Here is a 27671-nt window from a genome sequence, read left to right as displayed (position 1 = left end):
CCCAGTTACAAACGAGACCACCCATCAGTAGGACGAAAAACCCGTCCAAGTTGCAAATTTTTATTTTTTATTCGTTCGATGACTTGTTTCGGACCGAGACCCATTTTTAAATCACCATAACATAGTCGAAAACGGCATTTCCGAAGATGTCAATAACGTGTAATGAATATTTACAGCGCATACAGATAACTCATCGAATGAACAAAAACTTGGAACTGTTTTTCGTTCACTGATTACCAGAAGTTGCTGACCCAAACTACTGCAGCATACTGGAAGTTCGTAAAACCACCCATGTTAACTGTGCCAAATGTACAATCCTTGCACAACTGCATCATCTACACAGCCTCAATTCGAATGATCTAATAAGTATAAAGTAAACGCATTATTCACGACACTAAACTTACATTCCGCAACTACATGCATTGCATCCTCACCATCAAAGATATTGAGTTCAGATCCACAGTGTTCTACACCGTCAGTCGAGCTCACCGTCACCATCTCAAGAGTTTCTTGTGTCGCGTCCCTAACATGAAAGACATCCAGTTTAGAACCACTGTTTTCCACAACATTCACTCTCTTTCAACGTCCACACATCGTCCAGCAGATGACGATAACAGCCACAGCCACCTACCATTTTAACATCCGAGTCACCTATTCCAAAAAGCAATCCAACTTTATCTTCAGCCACACCAAAACATCAGCTTAAAACCTATACCTAACCTTGTTTCGCCGCATAAAACATCAAGACAAAGCAGCAGCATAGCATTCCATCCATATGTCTGTTCCATCAGCTCCAACGAGATCTTCATCACTCACATGTTATCTCAATGCTACAACTATACTTTAATGAAAATTGTTACAGTATCGTAACACAGTCCGTCACTCTACACTCTACAAAGCACAGATAATTGCTACAACATACAATCAGATGGTACTGCCAATGGGTCCTTGTGAGACATCCTGATACCAGCACCTCATTCTGCAGATCAGAAACCCTGGGAATGGTGGTACACATGAACAGAAACACTGCCACATTTTCCATAAACTGAACAATCTGTTGAAAAAGGATTCATTCTCCTCTCATCCATAACAAGCACAGGTTACCAAACAACCTCAACAAGCCAGACTCAGTGCTTCATATCTTAAAGATATACTCACTCTATCTAATGACTGCTCGACAATTCCGTACATACAGTGTCACACAAATACGACCACCATATCTCTTGGTCCCAGTTTAAAATACTTGTCTATAACGCCACAAAACGAATTAAATATAGCATTTACAACACAAGACTATAAAGTCACACATTTTGTGAGTGTGTGGGTTGGTGCTATTCTGTCATTCTGCGCAACAGATTAATCCGAGATGTACCCTTTACCCTTTGGCCCCTGCAAGATGCAATTTCCATCCCCACACTACTACAGAAGTCAGACAGACACTCCTAACGTTCTAAAGAGAAATGCCTGAAAAACTTTCAGCAATAAATATCTTCTGGAGTCGTCCACTGTAAGGAAATGACACATAAAATTCACAAAATTTCTTACTTAACTAGTGGGATACTTGGGTACTGGAGTAGTGCTAGTTAGTGTAAGAAAAACATGAAAGTAACGAAAATTATTATTTATTTTGCAAAAATTCTGAGAAATCACAATAGCACTTTTAGTTATGAATTGAACACGTTATTTGCGGGTTCTTTTCAGAATGTGAAGTTACCTCTTAAGGATAGGATTCGCTAATGAAATTTCTATACAAAGTTTCAGATTGTTATTGACTTGGCAGAATGGCTGAGAGCCGCACCTACTCAACTTGAATAATTATCGGTTAGAATGTTGCTAGGTACAGTCGAGGCTGTCACGTGTGATGTGCAGTGAAGGGTACTGTTGTGGAGGAAATGTGGGGGTCGCAAGGGCTGTAGCTGTGATGACTGCTGTCTGCGCCGCTCGCTGCCGACAAATGAGATAACTCTCGTTCTATCTGGATTGACCTTCGCCAATCAAACTCTCCCTACGCCTTGGTGAAGTCAAGGACTCCTATTCGCCCCTAGTCTATTGGCGTGGTACACCGGTCAGATAACCAGTCCACCGCGATGCCACTCAAAAATTCGCTCGCAGGCGTTTGACTATTACTCAGTCCATTCACACTGCACAATAAGTGTGGCGGCCAACACAGTGAACAACGCTTAATCGCAAGGACTCAATATACAGTTGCACTTCGATTCGCTCTCGGCAGAGGTGCTCTCCCAGTGAAGTACTGAGGAGAGACTTGTTCCTCGCTCTTTGAGCACATGTACGAGCGCGCACGCTCTCGTTACGTGTTCTCGCTCCAAGAGCGACAACGGAATGGCCCCTCTGCACGCCAGACGTGAAGGGGTATATCTTTCGATCTCTTCCATTACTCCTTCAGCTCAAGGCGTCAGAAATATCGTCTGCCAATCAGCATTGCTCTTCTAAAACGGGAGAATGACGTTTTGTTTAAGGCGACCAATCCGGAAATCTGTAGTATCGGTGTTTGGCGTTTGCTGTCTCCCTGTGAAAATATCTGAAACTGCGTGCTATGTGTAAAGAATGCGTAGGCTAACCGCCCCCACACAATGTAGCGGAATTTGCTTTTAAGCCGAACACGGGGTCGTCCTTTCAATCGGGCTAATGCTGTCTGCTCTATAGGCGCTCACTGGCCGACGTAGATAGCTTGGGACCGGCCTCCTGGGGTGCAGTTGCCTCTCTCGAGCTAAAAGCTCCTGTGACCGTCGAGTCTGGAATGTATGTGTGTACGCCAGCCTCGAGTATTTCAACCACGGTGCGCACTTGCGATTTATTAGTTATTTGCATATCGTTTACATGAATTCATACAATACTGACTTTATCTTATCGAGTTTGGGCTCGAAAGAAGCGCCTTGATGTGCAGAATATGATTGTGAGGGCGGAATATGTAAGCAATGAAGGAGACCACGACGCCTTACAATTTCAGGAAATTCTTATGAGAGGCTGCTCATGACAAAAGAAAAAAAAACTCTTATTTCCTACTAGCTCTAGTCAAGTTGTGTGATATTATACTGTATGCAAGTTTATATCCCACAGCTCACCAATGATTTAAGGGTAGTGTCTTTGTATACTAATCAAAACGTCATGGAACCCAGGTTCGAACCTCGCTACTGCTTAAATTTAGAATAAAAATCATCAGTAATGATGGATGGGCGGATAGAGCTTCAAGGAACTTTTTTCCACTGCTCCTAAAACCCTGAAGAGTCAGCAGTGCTCAAAGGCATGAGAATGCAGAAGGTAATGGGAACCACTGGTGTCTGTCCACAGGACATGTGGCCTGATATTGAAAAGTGGTATGATGACTCCTCCATTAGCGAAATACTCCGCACTAGTCGCACATTCGGATCTCCGGGAGGAAACTGGCAAGTGCCAGGTGTCCCAATGAATTATGTTTACTGTATAGCTCCTTGTCTGGCACACCATGCCTCTTTTGTCACTGTAAATCTTACTCAAGAGCATATCTCCATCTGCCTCGGTAACTTCACCTCTTAGTGTAGCCTCTGCTACATCAAAATCACTTATGTTAAAAACCCAAGGAATTATTACAATAAATACCACCAATCATTTCTTTCTCCCTAACTTCCACCATGGCACACATAAACGTGACTGTGTGGTGGTACTCTCTTCAAAGGTGAGCTGATTCGAATCCAGGTGATGGAAGTAATTTGCATTGCTGGTATATCCCCAGTAATGGGAGGGGGAATTGAAGCATAAAGTTTCTCATCACCAGACCACGTGTCAGTGTTCTACATTAAATTACCTCTCCTCAGTGTATCATGATACACTGATGAGGCCTGTGACACTGTTGAGGGTGACACATGTGGTGTCGACGATACTCGCCTGCAGCAAATCGTCAATCGAACGCAGAGATGCTGTACACCTAAGCAGCATCGCCACCGCCTATGAGAAGGAAGCAGTAAGCCACTCCCCCTGTAGCTTCGAGGCGCCACACACGACAAGTATTTCCAGCGCTGCCAGTGCCTGGTACGAGTTCTCCCAGAGTCCAGCCTCAGTTCTGTTCTGTCTACGAGGGTATCAACAGTTCCATGACGACTGCAGAGAAACGACGAATTTCTGCCTTCAGAGTGCAGTGTCGGCGTAACGTCACTCAGTCAAGCCTAGGCCAAGCATGCACGTACAGAGAGTCGAGGGCCGACAACAGACACATATTTGGCACAGTTGTAGTAAACGTTCAGAGCTCATCATCTGCAGACTTGCACTGTGATGCCGCTCAGTGTTTTCAGCAGCTCCAGTGTATTTGGACTCCAATTAATACCACACGTGCTCACGCAGCCACAGCCACGAGGAGCTAAAAATAAGTGTATTGCTTTCCAAACAATAAGGCGTTCTGATCATTGACTGTTTCATTTATCTACTTGTAAATTTATTAAAAGCTTGACACAACAACATGTGTGTCAGATGTGGATGTTAAGCTCTTAACGCATCCATTACAGTCACGTACATTCAACAGATAACTCCGAGTCACAGTTCTCTCACAATGCAAGGACAGTGCCCAATTACGTGGAGGAAGATAAGCGCTCGCAGTAAGGCGGTGGACCTGCTGCTCCATTCCTCTTTGCTGACATGGGCAGAGGACTCTCACTTTCTCATATCTTGGAATAATGACGCATCCCCAGCTTACAACAAACTCAAATTAAGAAAACAGCAAACTCGACAATGTGGGGATTCCATCATCCAGCCATCCTCCGTACTTGGAAAAAACCCACTGAACAAGGCGATGCTGAGGTAAGCTGGTGGCTACAAACTTTATTTTCGACCATATTTAGTTTCTCTGTGATGTCCCTACACAGCTTAAGGTGAATGACACGAGGGTTCCTATGGATGGACGCAGCTGTCCTGCTTCCCTGTTCTTCACAATTCTGGGTTATGCTCTAATAGCTGTTTCACCAACAGGACGTTAACCCCTGATCTTGTTTCTTCCTTCGTCTTTCCAAAAACCTTAATTTCCCCAGTGTTACTTCCGCCAATATAGCTTGGATCTCAGCACTCTCAAAAATTTACTATTCCTTACAGTCTTAGAACACCTTGCACTCAGTATCATCTTTCCCGTCTCAGACGCAACCTCTACCAGCTGATTACATTGCCCTCTCTTCTGAGGTTCCTCAGACTTTGTCACAAATTGCAAACGTTCCATAAACGTGGGAAACAAAAGCAATATTTCTCGCCTATCCTCTGGATACCTAGGCTTCTGGTGCGCCTATACCAACATGTCATATCCACCCTCCACTTGCCACCCTTCTGTATCCTATTCGAGCGGAACTTCAGCTGGCTGGTTCTTCCTGTTCCAGAATAGTATGTAGACAGCTACTCCTCCAACCAGCTATAATCCTAGCGTCTACGCCTCTTCAATATGTAGATGATCCCGCTTCCAGCCTCCTGACCACTGTCATCCCTCCCTCACACCTCCCTCTACCCACATCAACTTGTCAATCATACTTCCCAGCCCACTCCAACACCTTCAATACATACACCCTTTCTGGCCGGCACCTGCATCATACTGTATTACCCTCGTAGCAGTTATTGGGAACTGACTGCCAGTGACTTGCCAGAAGCACGAGCCTTATCTTCACCATAGCACCATCATCAGCTTCAATGTACGTGTGTTTATGTAGAGACGCTACGGCTTTTATTTTTTTGAAACCTGTCATTTTATTCTTTCTCCCATAAAAGCTATACTGGTCTAACTTCGATAGGCTGAAGAGGAGCAAAGTGTCCGAAGCTTGCGCACCACACGATAATGTGGTGGGAGTGGAATGAATAACAAAGAAAATGGAGTGTCTACGACAAAGTCGTGCATTCGGCCTTTCACAGAATGTGCCTGTGTATAAGAATCTTTCACAACTTATTCGTCTTACTGGGTATACATTTGCGCTCAACACGCCAATGAACCTTACAGGCTGAGTCACCTAACATTACCGCTTGATATATTTCGTAAACCACATCAAATACGGACGAATCGATCCCACAGACCGAACGTGAGGAGAGGGGCTAGTGTAATTGGTTAATACAAACCACAAAAAAATGCACGGAAGTATGTTTTTTAACACAAACCTACGTTTTTTTAAATGGAACCCCGTTAGTGTTGTTAGCACATCTGAACATATAAACAAATACGTAATCAATGCCGTTTGTTGCATTGTAAAATGTTAATTACATCCGGAGATATTGTAACCTAAAGTTGACGCTTGAGTACCACTCCTCCGCTATTCGATCGTGTGTAGCGGAGAGCACCGAATTATGTAGGGATCCAAAGGGAACGGTGATGGACCTTAGGTACAGAAGAGACTGGAACAGCACATTACGTCCACATGCTAACACCTTTTTATTGGTCTCTTTCACTGAAGCACATGTACATTACAATGAGGGGTGAGGTACACGTACACACGTGGTTTCCGTTTTCAATTACGGAATGGAATAGAGTGTGTCCCGACATGTCAGGCCAATAGATGTACAATGTGGTGGCCATCATTTGCTGCACACAATTGCAATCTTTGGCGTAAAGAATGTTGTTCACGCCGCAGTACATCTGGTGTAATGTCGCCGCTGGCTGCCAAAATACGTTGTTTCATATCCTCTGCGGTTGCAGGCACATCACGGTACACATTCTCCTTTAACGTACCCCACAGAAAGAAGTCCAGAGGTGTAAGATCAGGAGAACGGGCTGGCCAATTTATGCGTCCTCCACGTCCTATGAAACGCCCATCGAACATCCTGTCGAGGGTCAGCCTTGTGTTAATTGCGGAATGTGCAGGTGCACCATCATGCTGATACCACATACGTCGACGCGTTTCCAGTGGGACATTTTCGAGCAACGTTGGCAGATCATTCTGTAGAAACGCGATGTATGTTGCAGCTGTTTGGGCCCCTGCAATGAAGTGAGGAGCAATAAGGTGGTCGCCAATGATTCCGCACCATACATTTACAGTCCACGGTCGCTGTCGCTCTACCTGTCTGAGCCAGCGAGGATTGTCCACGGACCAGTAATGCATGTTCCGTAGATTCACTGCCCCGTGGTTTGTGAAACCCGCTTCATCGGTAAACAGGTAGAACTGCAACGCATTCTCTGTTAATGCCCATTGACAGAATTGCACTCGATGATTAAAGTCATCACCATGTAATTGCTGATGTAGCGACACATGAAACGGGTGAAAGCGGTGACGATGCAGTATGCTCATGACACTACTTTGACTCAGTCGACCGGCTCTCGCAATGTCCCGTGTACTCATGTGTGGGTTCATGGCAACAGCAGCTAACACACCAACTGCAGCCGCTTCTCCTGTGACGGGCCTGTTACAGACCCGTTTGCGTGCTACGACCATACCTGTTGCATACAGTTGGCGGTAGCTGTTTTGCAATGTGCGGCACGTTGGATGCTCTCTGTCCGGGTACCGTTCTGCATACACCCTGCAGGCTTCAGCTGCATTTCGTCGACACTCGCCATAGATGAGTATCATCTCCGCCTTTTCAGAATTCGAATACACCATGGTCACAGTTCCTACTACACTATCACAGACGTCTGGTAACACGGTGTACTACAGTTGGTCTGCGTGCGAAGACGAATGCAGAATAACAATAGCAGCAAGCGCTACATGCGGACACTGCGACAGCTAGACCAAACCACAACAGTGCACTACAGCCACACTCGTAAACACGGTCGTCATCGTAAACATGTCCCTGCAGATGCTGCTCGCCAACAGTGGCCCGTGTTTGTTACAAGACGCAACTGAATGTCGGAGGTTTCAAGCGTCAACTTTAGGTTACAATATCTCCGGATGTAATTAACATTTTACAATGCAACAAACGGCACTGATTACGTATTTGTTTATATGTTCAGATGTGCTAACAAAACTAACGTGGTCCCATTTTTAAAAAAAAACGTAGGTTTGTGTTAAAAAACATACTTCCGTGCATTTTTGTGTGATTTGTATTAAACAATTACACTAGCCCCTCTCCTCACGTTCGGTCTGTGGAATCGGTTCGCCAGTATTTGATGTGGTTTACGAAATATATCCAGCGGTAACGTTAGGTGACTCACTCTGTATACATTGGATGATGTGTACCATATCAATATCATTCTCCTATGATTTGTACTCTGAACAGGGATAGTGCTCGAGGAAAACGACTATCAGGACTTCTCAGAATGCAGTAGGTAAAGCCGTCATCAAGCTGAGGCCTGGTTTGGTCACCACAGTGCTTCGCGAGCCACTCTCCTACTGCAGGTTGTGGTCACTCGCCGTCTTCCTACTTTTGAACTAACTTACCCAGTTAATAATTGTGGGACACAGTTAATTATTCGGTCTCCGAACAATTCTACAGTTGCAAAATTTTCGATTTCCATAAATCAGAGGTGAAAGAAGAGATAAGTGACAGAAGGAATCTCGGGAGCAATGCCTCAATCCCAAATCTCTGGAGTTGTAATCCCACATTCATCCACTCAGCAGCTGAGGCATATATGTCCCAATTGCATTTATTGCTGCATCATTATCATTACACAAGGTACGAATGAGACGAAGTAATTACATTTTTTGCGTGTTTTTGAATGTATGCAAACAGAGTATTAACACTAAATCGTTCATTGTGGTAAAGGTACTTCCAAAATCGTCAGTTACTGTATTTTGTTGTGCTATTTCTCGACTATCTCGTGCTAACGAAACAAACTGGTGACAAATATGCTCCATCACTTTTTTTTACGCTGCGTGATGGGGTCACTAAGTTCACGGAGGAAAGTGAAATATCACAAAGACGAGAATTCAGCCTACATCCTATTTCTTTGTACAGGACGCCTATGGAGTTATGTCAAAAGAGTATATTCTATATGGACGTAGTTATATATATATATATATATATATATATATATATATATATATATATATATATATATATATAACGTATCCAACGGATCAGTGTATGGACGATCACACCTTCCTCGCTGTCCCCCTTGCTTTATTGCCGATCGTTCTAGTAAATCTGCTTAGAAAGACTTCCTCAACACTTGTGTCAATTTTCCATTAATCTTTCAACGTTGTGCCACATGAGACTTTATTATTCTTCATATTCAGTTATTTGCATGGTAAGATCAAAAGTTTGTCATGACGATTTCAAAAGGTTGTTGAGGTGGTAATGTTGGGATTTCGTGGTAACCATTTTAATGTAGCTTTAAATGCGGCAGAACCAAATACAATCCGAGAATAAGTTGTTCATTAAGAAACCCACACATCTGAACAACAAAATGAGACTCAAGCTCCTTGCTTCTACAACCACACAAGATCCGTGATTGCCTTTTCATGGAGCTGAGATACTGAAAACTTCTGTTGTACAGAGAAATGGAAGTTCCCATTCATGTAAGCTTCAAAAGAATGTGGTCCTAACAGGTATTCTGATCACACAATGGCCCACATAAGGTGAGGTAGGTTCCTTTCCAACTCTTGCTGATAATGGGTACTTTCCTTAGACAATAAAACAATTTTTTCCTGATCAAATAGTGGTATATGGCACATTTATACATAAACAACACTCTTGAGCGAGACATGGCAGAAGTCGCCACAACAAAGTACAGTAGGTTACAAATCGTTGCTCCACACTAATGTCAGATAATTCAGTAACAAACATGGGCCTAAATCCTTTCGTATTCGTATTTTTTCAGTGTGGTCGTGCATTGTTGAAGAAGATGCTTGAAGTCCAACTATTCTTTTGCAAATGATTTTCATTGGAGACTGCTCATCTGATTGAGAGTGGGTGACACACGTTTCCTGTCACTTTTTATTGCCTCCAATATCTGGTCTGTCTTTGAGACAGCCTAAAAATACAGGACATTTATCTCAATCAGGCATGGCTACTTTACGAGGGGGACTGAGGCAAATGGTCTCATCATACGTTACATAGTTTTTCCTATCTGCGGACGTTCATGAACCCACGAATCTTCCACTAATCCCTCCTTTACAAGATGGATTCGGAACTCAAAGACTGCAGTGCTGAAAGAAAAATATAATTCTGATAACATTGTTTTTTTCCATGCAGGACTATCAATAAAACCTATTTACTTCCTTATTTTTACTATGTCAAGAGCGATGCAGGGACTTCTTGGGCACCCTGTAGATGAAATAGACGTGCATAGTAACAATGATACCTGTCTTTGTTAATACTCTTACTTTGTGTTGACATGCCGCCTTACATACTTCTGGGTAACTGAACCTGGGTAATGTGGGTAAACGACGCCCAGGCTCGTCATCCAGAGAAGACTTTGGATTCAGCTGCCTGCAGTGTACGGCCACTACCTACTTGCTGTCGTTTTCTTGCAGACGAGGAGTGGCAGCTGGAGGACAGAAGCCACGACACGCTCTCCGTGGACACTGACTGCGTGCAGCTGTTGGTGAACGCCCTGGACCACCCCAGGTGTCCGCTGGAAGACCTGCCACAGGAAACCGTGAAGCAGCGCGAGCGGTGCCGCGAGCAGCTGTGGGACGACGTGGTGCAGAGGTCGCCCCACATACCCGTCACCAGCTACCTGGCCTACACGCAGAGGATAAACGTCAACCTCTGTCTGCTGGCCTGGATGGCGGTCAACTCGTACAGCATTTGTCAGGACGTCCCGTTTAGCATGGTACAGTCCGTGCACGATGCTCGCTGCTATTTCGATAGTCCCGACGATCAATCATGTCTGCAGTCGAACGCTACAGACGCCATCTGCTCTGTTTCCAGAGCTATTCTGTTGCTAAAGTGTCGCGACTTTTCCTCCATTAGGATTTCCCAAAATTGTACGTTCACTAATTCCGTTTCTGGATTATACCATAGTAGTCGCAGTGTACTGTATCAAAAGGTAACAGAACAAACACTGAACTACAAAAACAGTTTGAACAACGCCACCTTGAAATACAAGGAATTCAAAATCGACAGCTTGAAGCCTTTAGAAATCTCATTTGTACTGGTAAATATAATTTTCCGTTTTTCGACTGCCGGAGTATACTTGTACCTTCCCCAGTTACGCAACTTGCCTGGAAAGATATTCTTGTCCTTTCAGATCACGTGCATAACCCAGATCCTGTGTTCTGAGGTCGTGTATCGTATGGCAGGCGTCCCTGACTTACCTACAGCAGTGCTGATAGACAGCGCCCTCACACTTCTCAGCTGTATCTGGCTGAACTCATTCTGCTACCAGATGTATGCTTGTGTTCGCCATCTCAGGCTTCCTGACCAGCTACTACCTGCTGAACTAAGCCAGTTATTCTGTCGTGAGGTGCTGTATGTGTTTATACCGTGGAGTATAGTATGTGTGGCAGCTGTTGCTTTGGAAAAGACGAGTAAATATCACCTGATCCACAGTCGCATAGTAGTCCTTGCAGGGATTTCACTGTCTGTGGCATTCAACTTGGTTTGTCTGGGACTGATTGGATACATGTACCTACGTAATCGGTGCTCCATGCGGCAACTCGAAATTGTTGATAACAAGAAATTTGCCTCAAAGAAGCAATGTCTTTTTATGTCAGTTAAGGCCATTATAATAAGTGGAACAGGAATTATTATTAGAATTGGGTTCCACCAGGCTCAGGGAATGGCGCAGTTTGTGTACTATATGCATCTAGTTACGATGGTGCAAGGACCAGTGCTCTTCGTCTGTTTCGTTTGCAATGGAACGACGCTCCCCCTACTGAAGAACAGGATACTTGTTTGGTGGAACCCAACCGACATCCCTGCAGGTCTAGAGCTGTGTTCGGCAGCCGAGAGGAATCTGGCCAGGAGAAACAATGAACAGTCTCCCTTTTCAGAATCCTCGCTGTAGCCTCCTTCAGTATTTTTCGCAAATAACTGTCTCCACACCACCCAGCAATAAAAATGGACTCTACCTGGTATGACAATATCAAATTTCATTAAATCTGATATCGTACAGCCAGTACTTCTCTTTCCTAACGTCTCCTTCATTTATAACTGTGTGCTTATTTGTGAGTGGTAGCCCCTGTCTACCTATTCTAATGCACTGAGACTATTTACTAAAATTGTTGGGAAATGCTTCGTGTATACAATAGGCTGCGTCAATCACACGGCCTGTTATATACAAGGAAAACGCAGCACGTTGTCGGAGGAATTCCCGTTCGTCAGTGTCATCTACCGTGGCGATGGTGCATTTCTGGACACATGTCCGTAGGACGTTTTTTCTCCGTTTTCCTTCGAGGATCTGTCTTTGCAGTATGTCGATTTTATTACTGTATAATGTATGATATTAGTATATAACATTATGTCTGAAACGAGGAAATTTTCCATATGTGTGTGAAAGATGTACTTTTACACGATTTGTAATTCACGTACCATGACAAGAGACATTCAGATACTTATACAATCAAAAGAGAGGGGCCAATGACTGAAGTGGTGTGTGCATGAAAGTGTAAATGGGTTTGTTGAGCTTATTAGTGGTTCGATTACAGAGAGTGGCTCAAACAGGTATAGTAATAAAGTAACACATGACTTGTTGTGTGAAATGTGGCTTGAAGTGAACGCAAAGTGTCGAATGGCAGAGTTAAATGAGATTAGCATTATTGGGTTTGTGAGACAAGATGGTGATTTGTTAAGCTAGTGGTTTGTAAGGGTACTATGGCAGATGTTAAAAGTTAATGTTCCATGTGCCACTCTTGAGCAAGGAAGAACATTACTTAAAGGCGTATTTACAGAAGCAGTACTGTGGAAGGATAAACTTGTGCCATAGTAGCTTCACTAGAAGCACACAGTACGCCTAAATTGTTGTGATTCGTAATCAATAGAAGATCTCCCATTTGTTCAAATAAAACCTGAGTGAGTAAAGTAAAGGAGTGTCTGTGTGAATTTAGTGTCCAGCCCAACTGATAATCCTGTGATAAATAGTACTACGTGAAGTGATTTTCGTGAATTGTGAAACTACAGGCATCATCGCGCACTTAGCAGGCACCCGCAGTGTTAACCGCGATCTCCGTGCTGGACGCAGTGGAACCAGAGGCCGCAGCGCCACGAGGGAGGCAGGTGCCTGGTGCAGCCCGCCTGGCCGCAGGGGGGCGCCGGCAGCTCAACACGTTCTGTAAAACCGTTTGACGAAGATTTGCAGGCCGTGCACCTCGATTCTGTCAGCGCAGCGCCAAGCCAACCCTGGCCCGCTTTGCGTGACGTCACAAGAGCGCGTCGCGGCCTCCTCTTTAGGTGGTGGTGGGCAGAGCCGACACGGGGCCCACCCAGACAAGCGTCCTGCACCACCGGGACACGCGTGAAGTCAGCCCGACACAGTGGTCGCCAGCCGAGCCTCGACCCGCTGGAAAGTATCGAACCTCATCGCTCGAAAGCCAGTAGTTAACGGCCCTCGTGCTACCTACTTACCCCCAGGCAAGATCCCGAGTTACGACCGCAGTACTGGGGACATTCACAGCCAAGTCCAGGAAATTACTTTCCACTGGCTGTACGAAATACACAGTTCAAACTCAACAGGAAGACGGTCACTCAAAAAACATTACTCCCAAATTTGGATAACAAACTGAGATTATCGCTATCCAATTACCCCAGCCAAGTCAGTCTGAGTCGGAGGTCCACTACCACTTCGCTAACATCACCGAGTTTTCCCTGAGCTACAATTCGCCGTAAACGCCCACACTAATTACTATTTCAACATTCGCAGATAACGACAGGAAAGTTCTTAAGCGGTAATGGATGCTCGCAAACGAGAAGGCGTTTGGAAACTCGAGAACGCTGTGCGTCGCGACACAGAACTCCGCTCCAGAGCGCCCGCGACCCGCCACGTCGGCCACACGGGCGCCGACGGCCAGCTTTCGATTCCCCGAGCTCCGAGCCTCTCCACGAAATCCTTCTACACGTGGGCCTTTCAGCCAATCAGGAGCAGCAGAGGACTGCAAGCCCCACCACTGGCCACTCCCTGCTGCTGCTTACAGCCGCTGCTGTCACGTTCTGGTCTTCAAAAAGGCGAACCAGCGAGCAGATATCGGTGGTCAGGGAATCACCTGTTACAACCCTTTCACTCGTGGGGTATCAAGCATTAACTTCTGCAACCGATATACCTATTAAGGGCTTCCCTCTGATATATCTGGAGACAAGCATTCTCGCAGCCGAAACTGCTTGAACTGTTGTTACATGTACGTAGATGTTCGACAGCACACGTGTTACTCAGACGATGTCCCCTGCAAAGTGCATCATGCGTAACTCGCGCCACTGTCGCCAAATGCAGCATTGTCAGAGCGACTCAGACTTGGGATCAGCAGTCTGCAAAACCGCCACACTTTGAGACAGGGACGACGAACTCGCATCTGCCGAGGCTAAAGGCACAGAACTCAACGCTGACTGCGAGCGTTCTCAAGCAGGGCGTCCTGTTTCCGATATGCAACAACAGTTTTCAGCGCACCAGACTGAAGCAGGGAACTCTGTCTAAACCAGATCTCCAGAAACGCAACGCTACGCGAACTAGCCGAAGACCCGGACAAGAAACCCGAAGTAAACAGGCAAAGCCGCCACAAACACGGTACTCCAATTACAAAAAGTTTACACTCATGCAAAGACATCTCACGAAGGACAAGATTTACAACTGGTTGGGTGCAGATGGAATTAAAGCACATCTAATACAACTTACGGCACTTTAGCAAACCCTACTATAAACTAAGAAGGTGGCAAAGAAACCGCCAAATCGTTGTAACCTGCACTAAAACAGTTGCCTGGGCCACCAAGTCGTTCACAAAAAAATCCGAAAAAATTTGCCAACATCACAACACACCCATCAGATATCGAAACCCGAGAGAATAGTTTCAGTTACTTACCGATCTGAAGCAACAGTAACAGAAATCACACCGCACGCCAAACACTAAGCAAAAGAGAAACCACACAGACTCACGCTCGCCTTTGTGATAACCAATTTTGACCGTGATACAACAAACGAAAAAACTGAAGGGGACCTAAAGGTACCGGGAAACTAAATCAAAATTCCCCCCTATTCCTTCCAGTCATCTATAGTTACAAAGAACCAACTAACGATCTACTTGTTCACCATTTCAGAATGCACTGTGTACCTCACAAGGTTGGACTACCTCCTCAATAACAGCAACGTCCATATTGCAACACTTTCCAATAAGCCACGAAAAGCTGCGATATAAATTGAAATGTGAAGAACGGAGTCGAGCACATCCAATTTTTAATTGCAAAATAGATCCGAAACAAGAAGCACCAAAATGCAGGAGCTGCAACACTGATAACGTTAATAGTGATGAGAGTTGCAAAGAAAGACCAAAACAGCCTCAGAAAACAAAACTGAAAACATTAAGCGCACTGATCAAACTATCACGGTCTTCGTCCAAGAATGTCACGAAAACAATCAAACGGAAAACATACTCTGAGTCTTCACTACAGCCCTTCTCAACATGATATTTGAAAGAAGGGAAATAATAACAGCAGCTTCTAAAAAGCTCCTACTACGTTCTCTGGCGAACACGGATCCACGTCTATATCGCCATATTGATAGACAAGGAGGCCTATGCCCTTCACTACAGCCCTTCTCAACATGATATTTGAAAGAAGGGAAATAATAACAGCAGCTTCTAAAAAGCTCCTACTACGTTCTTTGGCGAACTGGGATCCACGTCTATATCGCCATATTGATAGACAAGGAGGCCTATGCCCAACCTTGCCTGAGACACCAGGAAACAAGAATTAACCTTCACATTCAAGCCTAAGAAAGATATTACCACTATCTTCATTGTCAACACACTGGGTTTCTGCTCTAAAAACAAACTCCCTAAAGGCATAGTAAGAGAAAAAGAAGTTGGTATTATAGTCGCAGCACATACCTCATGAGCAGGTAGAGAAATCAATCTAGATAACTGTATCTGTCACCGACCTGATTAATCCAATCCAGACCGTAGTAGAATCTGAGATAGATGCTTCAGCATCTTTCATATAAAACACCACAATGATGTATCCTGCCGAGAAACCGCCAACTGATCTCGTTAATTATATACTCTCATTTTGCCCAGCTAAAGGAACAGGAGACTCAGTACTAGATCTGCGATATTTGCTGAAAAATTGAACAAGAAAGATATTAAACTTGTTGCAGCCATTTTGAATCACGCAAGACTCAGAAATGACTCTCCGCCTTTTACCAATCACTATGGCACTTCTATCTTAGAACATATACTACGTACAACATAGCTACCCAGATTCTGAAGCTACACTGAATTTGGTGACTGCATAGCTAACGAATACCTCACATTTATGGTGCTGTGAACCACAAAAACTAGGAAAAAACTTAAAATGATCATAAAATCACGAAATCGGATAGTCGAAAAATTCAGATTGATACGTTTTAACACAAAACCTAAAGAATCAACTATTCAAACCACACCTTAAGGCTCCTGACGTACATAAGAAACAAAATTAAACAGTAGGGAAATTCTGTAGACCATACGGCACTAACCAAATGGATATGCTACGATTGGCTTGAACGTTTTCAATGACCTAATAAGAAGAAAAACCCACTAAATGATGCGCGAGGTAATCACAAGAATTAGGTCCCACAATATCAGTAGTTTTTGGAAAAAAGTTCCAACAGGTCATAACACACCATTTGCGAACAGCCATCCTTAATAGTAGATGAGAATGTCATTCATTACTGACGACCTCAAGAAAGTTCCTCAAAGTGCTACAAAAACATTCACGGTCATCCACGGTATCCAAAATTCGATGAAACCGACGAAGAAATAATACTCGAAAATCCGAATGCAACTGCTTAACATCCACTACTTTATAAGATTGACGAATATGAAATGGAAAGAAAGCAGCTCAGAGACTGGGGGCACTGGAAGATAACAAAATAAATCACTCCTTTCACAAGACACCTGCCTCAAACACATCAGACGTTTCTTCATCGCGGCCATGAAACTGAGAATAGTCTCTCTAAAATAGAAGCAAGCTAAAATCAAGATGATTTCCCAACCCGAAAGACCAAAAAGCAACACCAAATCATAGGTTACCGTGCTCTCAGTGACAGGGAAAGCTTTCGAGACAGACTAAAATTATTCAGGGAATAGAGCAACATAATCGCACAAGAACAAGCCGGGTTCAGCGGCAACCACGGCACAGGCGACCCGGTCCCAGGACTGAGCAGCAGAGCGACGCAGGCTGAACGCAACACGGCAGGCGCAACGCCAGCACGCTTTCTCGTGGACGGCGAACGCGCCTTCCATTGGTTGTGGCCTGCTGGGCTGCTCTTCGAAACGTTACTTTTGAACTTCGCATGCCAAAGTGTGCAGTTTACTAAAACCGTTGCTGGAAACAGGTAAGTACAAGCGCTGCTTGGCGATGACCATTCGACAAGTATTGTGCCAGCCGCAGCGACGTCACGTGGGACAGTCACGTCTCCACTGCTACACACCAACAACACGGCTGACATCGCTAAAGGTCGAGGATCGAAAGAAGAGCCCTGTACACAGACGACACTGCCTACTGTAGTCACGGCCCGACATGTGGCAGAATTAACGAGCAGGTCAGCCCCTTCACAAACAAGCAGGAATCATCGCTAAGCAAGTCGAGTAGATTAAAATACAGTGGATCCACGAAATCTATCCTTCAGCACCAACCTGTGATCTTCAACTACTCCTACTTTAACTAAATATGTATTCCTCACGTCATCTTCAGAGGTACTTTGACAGTCAGTTATAAACAATGAAGAAATACACCAACTGGAAAATAAGATGTTATAACACAGTGAGATGTTGTTCCGCCCCTCAGTGTGAAGACTGGTTTTAAAAATAGCTCTCCATTCTACTGTATAACTTGCAGGCCTCTTCATCTCCAAGTACATACTGCAGCCCACATCCATCCCAATCTCCTTACTGTATTCACCACCTGGTCTTCCTCTACAATTTTCACCCACACTTCACTTCAAAACTAAATTGGTTACCTGTCGACGTCTCGGAACATGTCCTACCAACCGACCCTCCATTTGGTCAGGTTGCGCCTCGCATGTTCCCACGTTTCTCGGTAATCCAAACTTACCTTCCCTGAGGTCAGCGTCTACCAGTTTTTTCATTTTTCTGTAAAGAATCTGTGTTAGTATTTTAGAACGATGAGTTATTAAACCGATATTTCAGTAATTTTCACACCTACCAGCAACTGCTTTCTTTGGAATTGATAACATTACATTCTTCGCCTGTCTCATACGCCTGGCACAACAGGTGGGAGAGCTCCGCCGTGGCCGGCTCTCCCGACTTGGATATTTCAGAACACTGTCAAATTTGATCTCGTACTTACGTCTCCCACCTCATTTACATCCATGACCACTTCCCTATCTGTAATATTACCTTCAGTGAGATATATATCTGACATAACTACATTAGCAAAAAACAAACCTATCTGATGTCATGACAGCAGAAATTATAAATATGATGTAGCTATGATATTGACTATACAAAGACATAGATCACTGCACCATTCACACAGCAGTTTCTCCCACATAACATAGCACTTACCTCCGACTTACAAAGTTATCTTACAAATCCCTTCGTATCATACCAGAGATTAGTTCCTAAGCATTTGTCTTAAAGACTACCAATACAATGTAACAGGAAACAAAGTGCCTTAACGATGTACAAATAAACGCAGGTGCTGCTTTTTTAACGGAAGGTTTTAACCCACTCATAAGGCGAATGCCAGGACTCAGCTGTAAGAATAACATCGTCCTCCAATCCGCCAGGATTACACGCTGCGTCAAAACCAAATAAGAGCCTCAGATTAAAGATGAACACCGTCACCACATCATTAAGCACATTTCCGTTCAAAGAGTAACACGTTTGGTAAGCCACATTACTGCTTCTACTAAAACATTTTCATTTTCACCTCTCCTGTCAACTGTGACTGTAACTGGGATCAGAAAATCAGAATCAGACATTTTTTAACAAAGTCAGTCTGAAGTAGTCGACGAATGATCTTGACCATAATCACATGTTATTAAGACCTGATTTATCAGGTGCTGGAGATAAGTGATCTTATGTATTACTAAAAGATTAAAACTAAATTATGAAACCTTTTCATTTTCTTGATCGCAAAAACACATTGCTTTACCATTCATTACACGTTTTGGTTGCCAATCAACTATTGTCAGACATGTAAAACAAACAAGAAACAGGGAATTGCCTTAGATTTAACCAAATTTAATAAAGTTACTTAGTATTGCGTGATTATTTGCCAATCATGGTAAATACTACCTGGCTAAGAATTCTGTAGGCTTGAGCCCCATCATCTAATAGCATTTCCTGGAGCTGTGTAAGTAATTGGAAAGTACCTATCGGGTGAATGTGAATAGTAAACTGTTTTCAGATATTAAAGAAATAAGCAAATAGAAATAATGAAAACATACCATTCTGACTAATGAGGCATGTTTTCTATAGACTGTTGGTCACACCAACGAAGTTACAGAGTGCAACTCACAACATATAGTAACAATCAAAACACACTCTTTCGTTAAAAATAAAGGCTTAAGAAGCGAAAGTAATTTAAGGAAGAGACACTCTCTCTATTTACGTATATCGAAAATGAGTATGAGCAGAAATTAGTAAGTGTAGCTGCCTTTTTGGCCCTATCAGCTGTTCTCGACACTGCTTGGTGAGAAGCACTTCTTTAGAAATTCACGATTGTGTCGTAAATTTAAGGACTTACTTAACAACATGCTAAGCAATAGAGCATTTCATATCCATTCTCACAATGACAGATGCAGGGTACTTAAACCAAATGATAGTTTACTTCAAATGTCTGTTCTGAGTCCACTACCACTTTGGTCTGTACATGCACAGCTTACCAAAAGCCTTCAAAAAAATTGATTTATCCTGATGACATTTGCTTGGTGGCTCAGAGCCTCAACGTTTATGATGCTGAAACCTCTTTATCCACTGATATGGAAGTCTTAGATGTATAAATCAAGAAATAGTGGCTCCACCTAAATCAACAGAAAAGAATTGTATCTACATTACTTCTATGCAGAAGACAATCAGAGTGCACACCAGAAGACAGATTCAGAGACCAAGTCTCGTTGTACTGCGTTACACCATAATACATAGGAACAGCGCTAGATAGAACTCTTGACTTACAAGTAGCACCTAAAGTCAAAACGAGAAACCACAGTCTTCAAAAATTTGATGCTATCTTATGCGGAGCTAATGCTCGTATTTTGAGATCCGTAGCTTTAACCCTATCATAGGTGCTCTGTTGCTGAAGATTACTATTCGATCAGGATCAATAGTGCTCATACTAAGAACATAGATGCCCAACTGAATTGGGCCATACGAGATGTATTCAGAGTACAATCACCCTAACACTTCCTGTTCTCAGCATCATCCCACCCCCAGCTCTAAGAAGACCAGCTCTCCTAAAGGCCTGGAAAAACATTCCGAAGAATCCTCAGCTAGTCAGTCATTGAGATGCTACACAGGCAGAACATCAACACTTGAGATCAAGGAAACCCTCATCATGCACAGCAGAAATCCTCGTTGTGTCCTCTTTGATTGTCAACCATTTACGGAAAATTCAGTGGGATCCGACATAATAGTCAATAAGCATCTAGTCAAGGACCCACGTCTCCCCAGACATCAGTAGAGGATATTGAACTGGATTAGCAGCGGAGAACGCTGATGTGCTTATCTTAAGTATGGGGTAAGTGTTCTTTTTACAGACAATTCAATGTCGCCTTCTAAATATTCCAGTTTCAATGACCTCAGTATTATCACAACAGAAACAGGGTCACATGTTGCAACACCCTTGAGGCAGCTGCATGCCCTGCCCGCTGCTGTGACGTCACATGATGATCAAATCGTGCTAATTTCAGAGATCTCTTTATCATCAAACGTGCTGATTCGATTATATGCATGCTTAATCATCAAGATATGTAATTACCCTGGGGCTGTCGCTGGATCCTGAGATGTATATCATAATTTCATCAAATAATTACATATGTTTTTATCAATTATGCTTCTCCCATGGTCTTGGTCTCTGTATCCTGAGGTGAACTGGGCCGTGGATACTGAAATAGTACTTACCGACGAGAGTCGTTGCACAGTGTCATTTTCACTATCTCTTCACTGCTCAGAAAGTGTGTTAACTCCCCTGCCATTGTGCTACATTATTTTTACATTTAATTGCATTAAGACTTGCGATTTCGCGGTCATCTAGATTGCAGAGAGGTATATAAACCATACAGCTCTCTTATATTGTCAGTTCATTTCAGAATGCTACTCTTTACCAGTACATACATGTTAGCTTATGGTTCAAAACATGTAAATATAGGATTAAGTTGTGATTGTGAGTGTAGAGCTATAGTAGAAACTGTGGATGTCCGTCGTAATGTAAAACACAATTTACAGGTATGTATTAGGGCGAGCAACGTTGGCCGATGAAGCACACTGAGAAGTTGATGACAACACACTACGATCCATTTCAACTTCCTCTTCACATGAACATCTGTAGCAATAAGGCAACCATCATCGACCTGTATAAAACTCCTAATTAAGGTTCTCATCGTCAACAGAGGACTCTTCACAGTGTGTTTATTTAAAACTTTGAAGTGTCGTCAAGTTGTATTGGTTATGCAGTGCTCTACGCATTGCAACAGACAAATACGGTGGCAAGTATATGTGAAAGCGTTATTAAACGATGTTGTATGTTATGTAAGTGAATGTTGCATACAAGATGATTTAGAACAATATGTAAATATATGCATGCTTGCAGCACCGATGGCTGCTACTGTAACTCCTATAAATATTGAAACTGTAGAGCCTGGTTTACAGACAGAGAACGGAAATACGTCGTTGCTCCTGTTGGTTTGAACACAATGGAAGCAGAACTTATAGCGTAAAAAGAACAGTTAATGTAGGGATATAAGATATAATGAATAATAAGAAATGTGTCAACAATTGTTATTTTATTTTCTGCATGTACAAAACGTTAATAAACAAAGTTATTTACAACGTGTACTTGTCTTTCATTGTAAGAGCACCAGTGCAAAACAAATATTATGCAAGATATTTACAGATATGATAAATACGTCATACTATTCCACAAACCCTCAATCATACATACAGTAAATATATTCACTCATTGAGTGAATAGAGCCAGCATGGTACAGTGTCAATAAATTTCGACGATATAAACACACATTTAAAACAGCTTATAAAGGGTTCAAGTTACTTGCAAATACCCACATACTTAAAACAGAGATATGAGCAACTGAAGACGGTATTGACTTTGTAAGTGGAGGTCCAATAGTACTACCATCAGGCTTTCTGTTAGGACAATGCTTAGCATTTGTTGCTAAAAAGGTTTGGAAATCTGATCTGCCTGTAGATACACACATCAAAATGTATTACATCACCTCGGTTCCGAGAGATTCAGAACCTGTACAGAAAACTGGAATAGAATCAAGATAAACATCATTTCCACTCTATATATTGGTCATGAAAACCACACATTGCATATTGTTCCACCATACAGCGAGACCTTCAGAGGTGGTGGTCTAGATTGCTGTGCACAATGGTATCTCTAATTCGCAGTAGCACGTCCTCTTGCAATGATGCATGCCTGTTTTCATCGTGGCATACTATCCACAAGTTCATCAAGGCACTGTTGGTCCAGATTGTCCCACTCCTCAACAGCGATTCGGCGTAAATCCTTCAGAGTGGTTGGTGGGTCACGTCGTCCATAAACAGCCCTTTACAATCTATCCCAGCCATGTTCGATAGGGTTTATGTCTGGAGAACATGCAGGCCGTGAGATACAGGAGGATTCCAGTTACATTACGTTATAGTCAAGCAGAGGTTCCGAAATCAGGTATTGGATTGTAGCGCATACCCAGGAGCAGTTATAGACTCAGCTCACAATTTAATAGTGGTGAAGAGTAGACTGAAGTTTGAAACATTAGTCAGGAAGAAACAATACGCAAAAAAGTGGAATACGTAAGTACTAAGTAATGGAGAGGCAAGCTTAAATGTCTCTGAAGCTACTGATACTGCAATATAGCGCATTAGCCAGTTCAGTAGAATAAGAAGGACACCTATAAAGGGCGATCAGAGAGAAACGGTCCAGTAAACGAAGTTCTAAAACGCATACCTTATGAGCTATGAGCACTTTTTCACGTTCGATCCTGTGGAACGAGCACTAAATAGTTTACCTCTGACTCTTTTTGACGTGTCAGTCCTTTTGTATTTCGTTCTTTGTGTCTATAGTTGTGGAAAAGGCCAGTCACTTGTGTGCTGAAAGTAAAGTTTAATCATCCTTCGCTCGACCGTCATTTCAGCATCGTTAGAGTTCTGAGGTGCAGCGATCGTGGTTCATTAAGTTACTTCCTCAGTTTGCACACATACCTGCAAATCCATCGCTATCTTCCGGTGGAAATGATGAAAGTAACTGTGACTGTTGACATGTATGAGCTACGCGTGGGCATTATCGAGGCATTTCGAGCCGTGGAACAGAGAATAATTTTAGGAACTGGAAAATATGTTTTAGAAAATGCTGCTTGTTCCAGATATAGGCACAGAAGCTCAGGACGACTCACGAGAAACATGCACAGACAGTCCAGTTACGCTGGATTCCCTGAAAAATTACAGCAATCTTAGATAAATAAGGGCATAAATGAGAACAGCGCAAGGGGAAGTGGCACCTCATCTTGGAATGATCAGAAGTCTGCAGTCCTGTGAATGAATTGTGACACAAGCTGGTCAAAGAGCGAGAAAGTGCAACAGGAAACTAGAGTGGAAATTTTGCGTCAGTGAGGAAATGACAGATGCAGCGCGAAAGAGAAGTGAGAAAGAGTGGTCTGAAACCATGAAAGAGACTATGGCAAAAAAATTTTTTTTCAGCTGTTCAACATCGCCATTCTACCATTTACCACTGTCGCCTGGTCTTACAGCTGTGTCGGCTGTGCAGGGGAGATTAAAGGCTCTCTCCAGCTTGCTGAGACAGTTGAGTCTGGTGGGCCAGGCGGAGGGGCGCGCGCCCGGAAACCGAGGGGTCGCTCGACGAATTCTCCTCGGGTTTTCAGCCGAGTGGTGGCGTCGTCTCGTCCCAACACTCTCTTATACTATGGCTAGCAACTCGCGATCGCGTAAAAGTAGGGATATTTGGGGTTTCTTCGCCGATTTAGGTGATGGGAAAGCAAAGTGCAGCTGTTGTTCTAAGTGTGTTTCATATAAAGGAGGAAATACATTTAATCTAGCGCGTCATGTTCGAGTGCTGCATCCAACAGTGTCATTGTCAGTCAGGCGCTTAGCGCCCCCTGCTCCTGCATCTTCCGATATTTCTTGGACAAATAACCCGGACAATCCGGAACCAACACCAGCAACTGTCAGAAGCTAACAGCAGTCGGTGCCAGAAAATAACAGTATCACTTCATCATCAGACAGCAGGCATCAATAACACAGGACATTACCTACGTATTTTTCGAAACCTCTTTCGAACAAAAGAAATCAGGAGATAGATTTCACACTTCTGGAGATTGTTGTAAAGGATTATTTGCCCTTCAACATAGTGGAAAGCAAACATTTCCAAAGTTTTGTAGGCAAACTAAATGGTGCTTACAGAATGCCAGCTCGGAAGACCATTTCCAATACACTACTAAAACAACAGTACACCATGATGAAAGAAATTGTAAGAGGAAAAATAAATTCTGCGGAAGTGGTTGTGCTGACAATTGATGGGTGGACCTCAACCACAAATGAGAGTTATTTGTCGGTGACAGCACACTACGTTAAAGACCTGGAGCTGGCATCTTCCCTCCTAGAGTGCTTTAAATACGACGAAAGGCACACGTCAGAAAAACTCTCCGAAGAACTGCGACATGTCACAAGGAAATGGGGCATTCAAGAAAAAGTCGTGTGTGTTGTTAGTGACAATGCTGCTAATATTGTGGCAGCTATAAGACTCACAGCCTGGAAACACATCGCCTGCTTTGCGCACACACTCAATTTAATTGTTCAGAATGGGCTTCCGCACATTGAACCCATTCTGAATAAAGTAAAAAAAAAATTGTTCACTTTTTTAAAAGAATTTCATAGGCCTGCACGAAACTGAAAATGATGCAGGAATTTTAAAAATAAAACGTGTTATGCTATAGTTGCCCTCTTTTATGCTACCTTTTTGTATTTTATATCTGAGGAAGTCTCGTCAATGATCTGAAACTAGTAATCAGTAGAGGAGTTTTAGCGATCTTGAAATACGACTTTTATCCACACATTTTAACATAACAGATCGCCCATCATCCCTTTTGTGCCCAAGGGCATATTTTGCACTGGGTTGACGTCACCTGCGACCGCAATTCTAATTCGGTCTAAATCTCATTTGGCAACCCAGAATGCAAGTTTGATGGCGCATTGTTGAATGTCTAGTTGCTTGGTTTCATTTTCATGGTTGATTTATAGACTACACACTATTATTAGCAGTTTGTCACGGTTGAGCAAACGTGTTTCTTTTCAGGAAGATTTTCTACAATGAGTCATAGAGACCTGAACGAGGCGGAAATTTTCGCTTAACATCTAATAGACGAACAAGTATCAGAGTTAACGGATTTCGAGTCGAATTATATAGACATTGAAGAGAATAAAAATAAAGAAGATACGGGGAGGAGTGGGGGCAATGAAGAAACAATGCACACGACAACACTCCCAATATGCTACAAGTTCTGGTAGAGTGTATCCAGAAGCAGCTCCAAGAATACGTAAAAGTGGTTCTGCGAACTTGGCCCATAAACCTCAGCGAAGAAGTACAGCTGGGAAAGCAGTATCTGAATCAATCAAAAAAACTTTTCACTCCTGAAATGGTTAGGAAAGTAACTGACGATACAATTGTATCATGTGAATGCAAAAAATGGATCTCTTGTTAGCAATTCTGAACTATACGCTGTACAATAACACATACTACAATATACTGCCCTACTTAACGTACTATGTTACATTAGTTTGCTTTTAGCATCTAAGGTGTACGTACTCACTTTGCATTTGACGATGTATTCGTTGTGACGCCTGATTTGAAACGAACAATCTGCAGAAATCGAATGTTTGAAAATAAGAGTTACCTCCCCAAATAAGCGACAAAAAAAAACTAACATTGGATCTTACAGCCGATACATTTGTCCGAAAATGGAACAAAAATACGTAGTTTTATTCGGTAAGTCGGAAAAAGGGACGTCCTAAGGGACTTTATAAATACAGCGTTCATATAGGGTTTAGATGAGACCATTAGATTCCTGTGATATAGCCTAAATGCAGCATTCATGTACGGTTTAGATAGAACCATTAGATTTCGATGTTATAGCCAATAAGTCGTTAAAAGTGATGTCGCTACGAACGGTCTCGACTGAATGTATCCACAGGACGTGTGGCATGTAATTGAAAAAGTGGCGTGCCAACGCGTCTCCTCGAGGCTTTCAGGCTTGCAGCGAAATGGCCACGACGAGAACAATTGAGGAATTGCAGCCAATATAAGAGGCCTTGCCGACGATCGCCCCAACCACGCGACATTCGCGAGCGGAACAGGAGTAGACGGGTGACAGTATGAGGAGAAATGTTGTTGAGAATAGGTTCTGGGTTCGAACCCTAGTCCTACACAAAGCTTCACGTCACGACATTTCAAATAAGTTGCATGTGAAGAAGCAATATTTAACATCTCTCGTAGTTCGTTAACAAGGACAACACATGCTGGGTAGGAATCCGCGTCCATTAAAAATGTTTACGTTATGTAATTTATAGTTGAAATTTGCTAACTGATGCTGTCTAAAATCGAGGTATATCACTCTCTGTACGCCTAGTCAGGAATGACTGTTAGTTTCCGTCAGTCACGAAATCTTTGCTTAGTCTACATGACCTGGGTTTGAATCCATATGCAGAACGAGACGGTTCGTCGTGTCATTTGAAGTCCATAGATATTCTCAACTAGCTGCTCGTGAATAACTTAAATTTTTAATGCCATTTTGCGTTAAATAATAAGTACGGTTATGTTACTTTCAAGAAAAAATCATGAATATGACGAACGTACTACGTGCATTACGTATCCGACGTAACAATGAGAGTGGTAACATTTGAGGTATGTCATTTATTGCCAGCACAGGCCCGTGTTGTAAGGCATTTCGTGCCTTTGGCAGTCATTGCTGTTTCCTAATAGAATGCTTGTTTTAATTTTTGCCACAGATGATATCATGGTAGTGTTAAGTTTGGCGAGTGAGCAGACCATTTCGCGTTTTCTGAACGACCGTTCCAGTGCTTTCCAAGTGTTCTCTCCAGAGGCTCCGCCGCCAGACGTGAGAAAGCGGGGGTCACGATGATGAAACACTGGTTGCCGTATGTCCCCCAGTAGCTGCGGCGGCAGCACATCTGAGGAACTCGAGATGCCCGGGTGTGTTTAGGTTGCCGTCAGTAGACCGCAAACCACGATGCGGGTCTCGAAAACACGCACTGAATGACAATATACCGATGGTGTCGCTTTTGTCGACTTCCTCGAGTAATATGAAATTTTCAACTGACGATTACAGCGTGTTGCGAAGATCGACTTGCCCACGGTGTGTAAACGATTGTTCTTCCTTAAGGTACGTTCTCCTTGTTGCGACTGTTGCCATTATCGTTCAACAA

At 43.2% G+C, this 27671-nt stretch overlaps 1 protein-coding gene across 1 annotated transcript; it reads left to right on the top strand.

Annotated features, from left to right (window-relative positions):
• The first annotated feature begins 10120 nt into the window (after positions 1-10120).
• On the top strand, positions 10121-21940 carry LOC126232132 (uncharacterized). Its single transcript, XM_049942440.1, has 2 exons — positions 10121-10663; positions 21423-21940. The coding sequence occupies exons 1-2, from the start codon at positions 10262-10264 to the stop codon at positions 21453-21455; spliced, it is 435 nt and encodes a 144-aa protein (XP_049798397.1). The 5' UTR covers positions 10121-10261; the 3' UTR covers positions 21456-21940.
• Positions 21941-27671: the final 5731 nt, after the last annotated feature.

The sequence above is a fragment of the Schistocerca nitens genome, unplaced genomic scaffold, assembly GCF_023898315.1.
Source record: "Schistocerca nitens isolate TAMUIC-IGC-003100 unplaced genomic scaffold, iqSchNite1.1 HiC_scaffold_447, whole genome shotgun sequence".
Lineage (NCBI taxonomy): Eukaryota > Metazoa > Arthropoda > Insecta > Orthoptera > Acrididae > Schistocerca > Schistocerca nitens.
The sequence above is the reverse complement of the archived record's forward strand: the minus strand, read 5'-3'. Positions and strand labels throughout refer to the sequence as shown.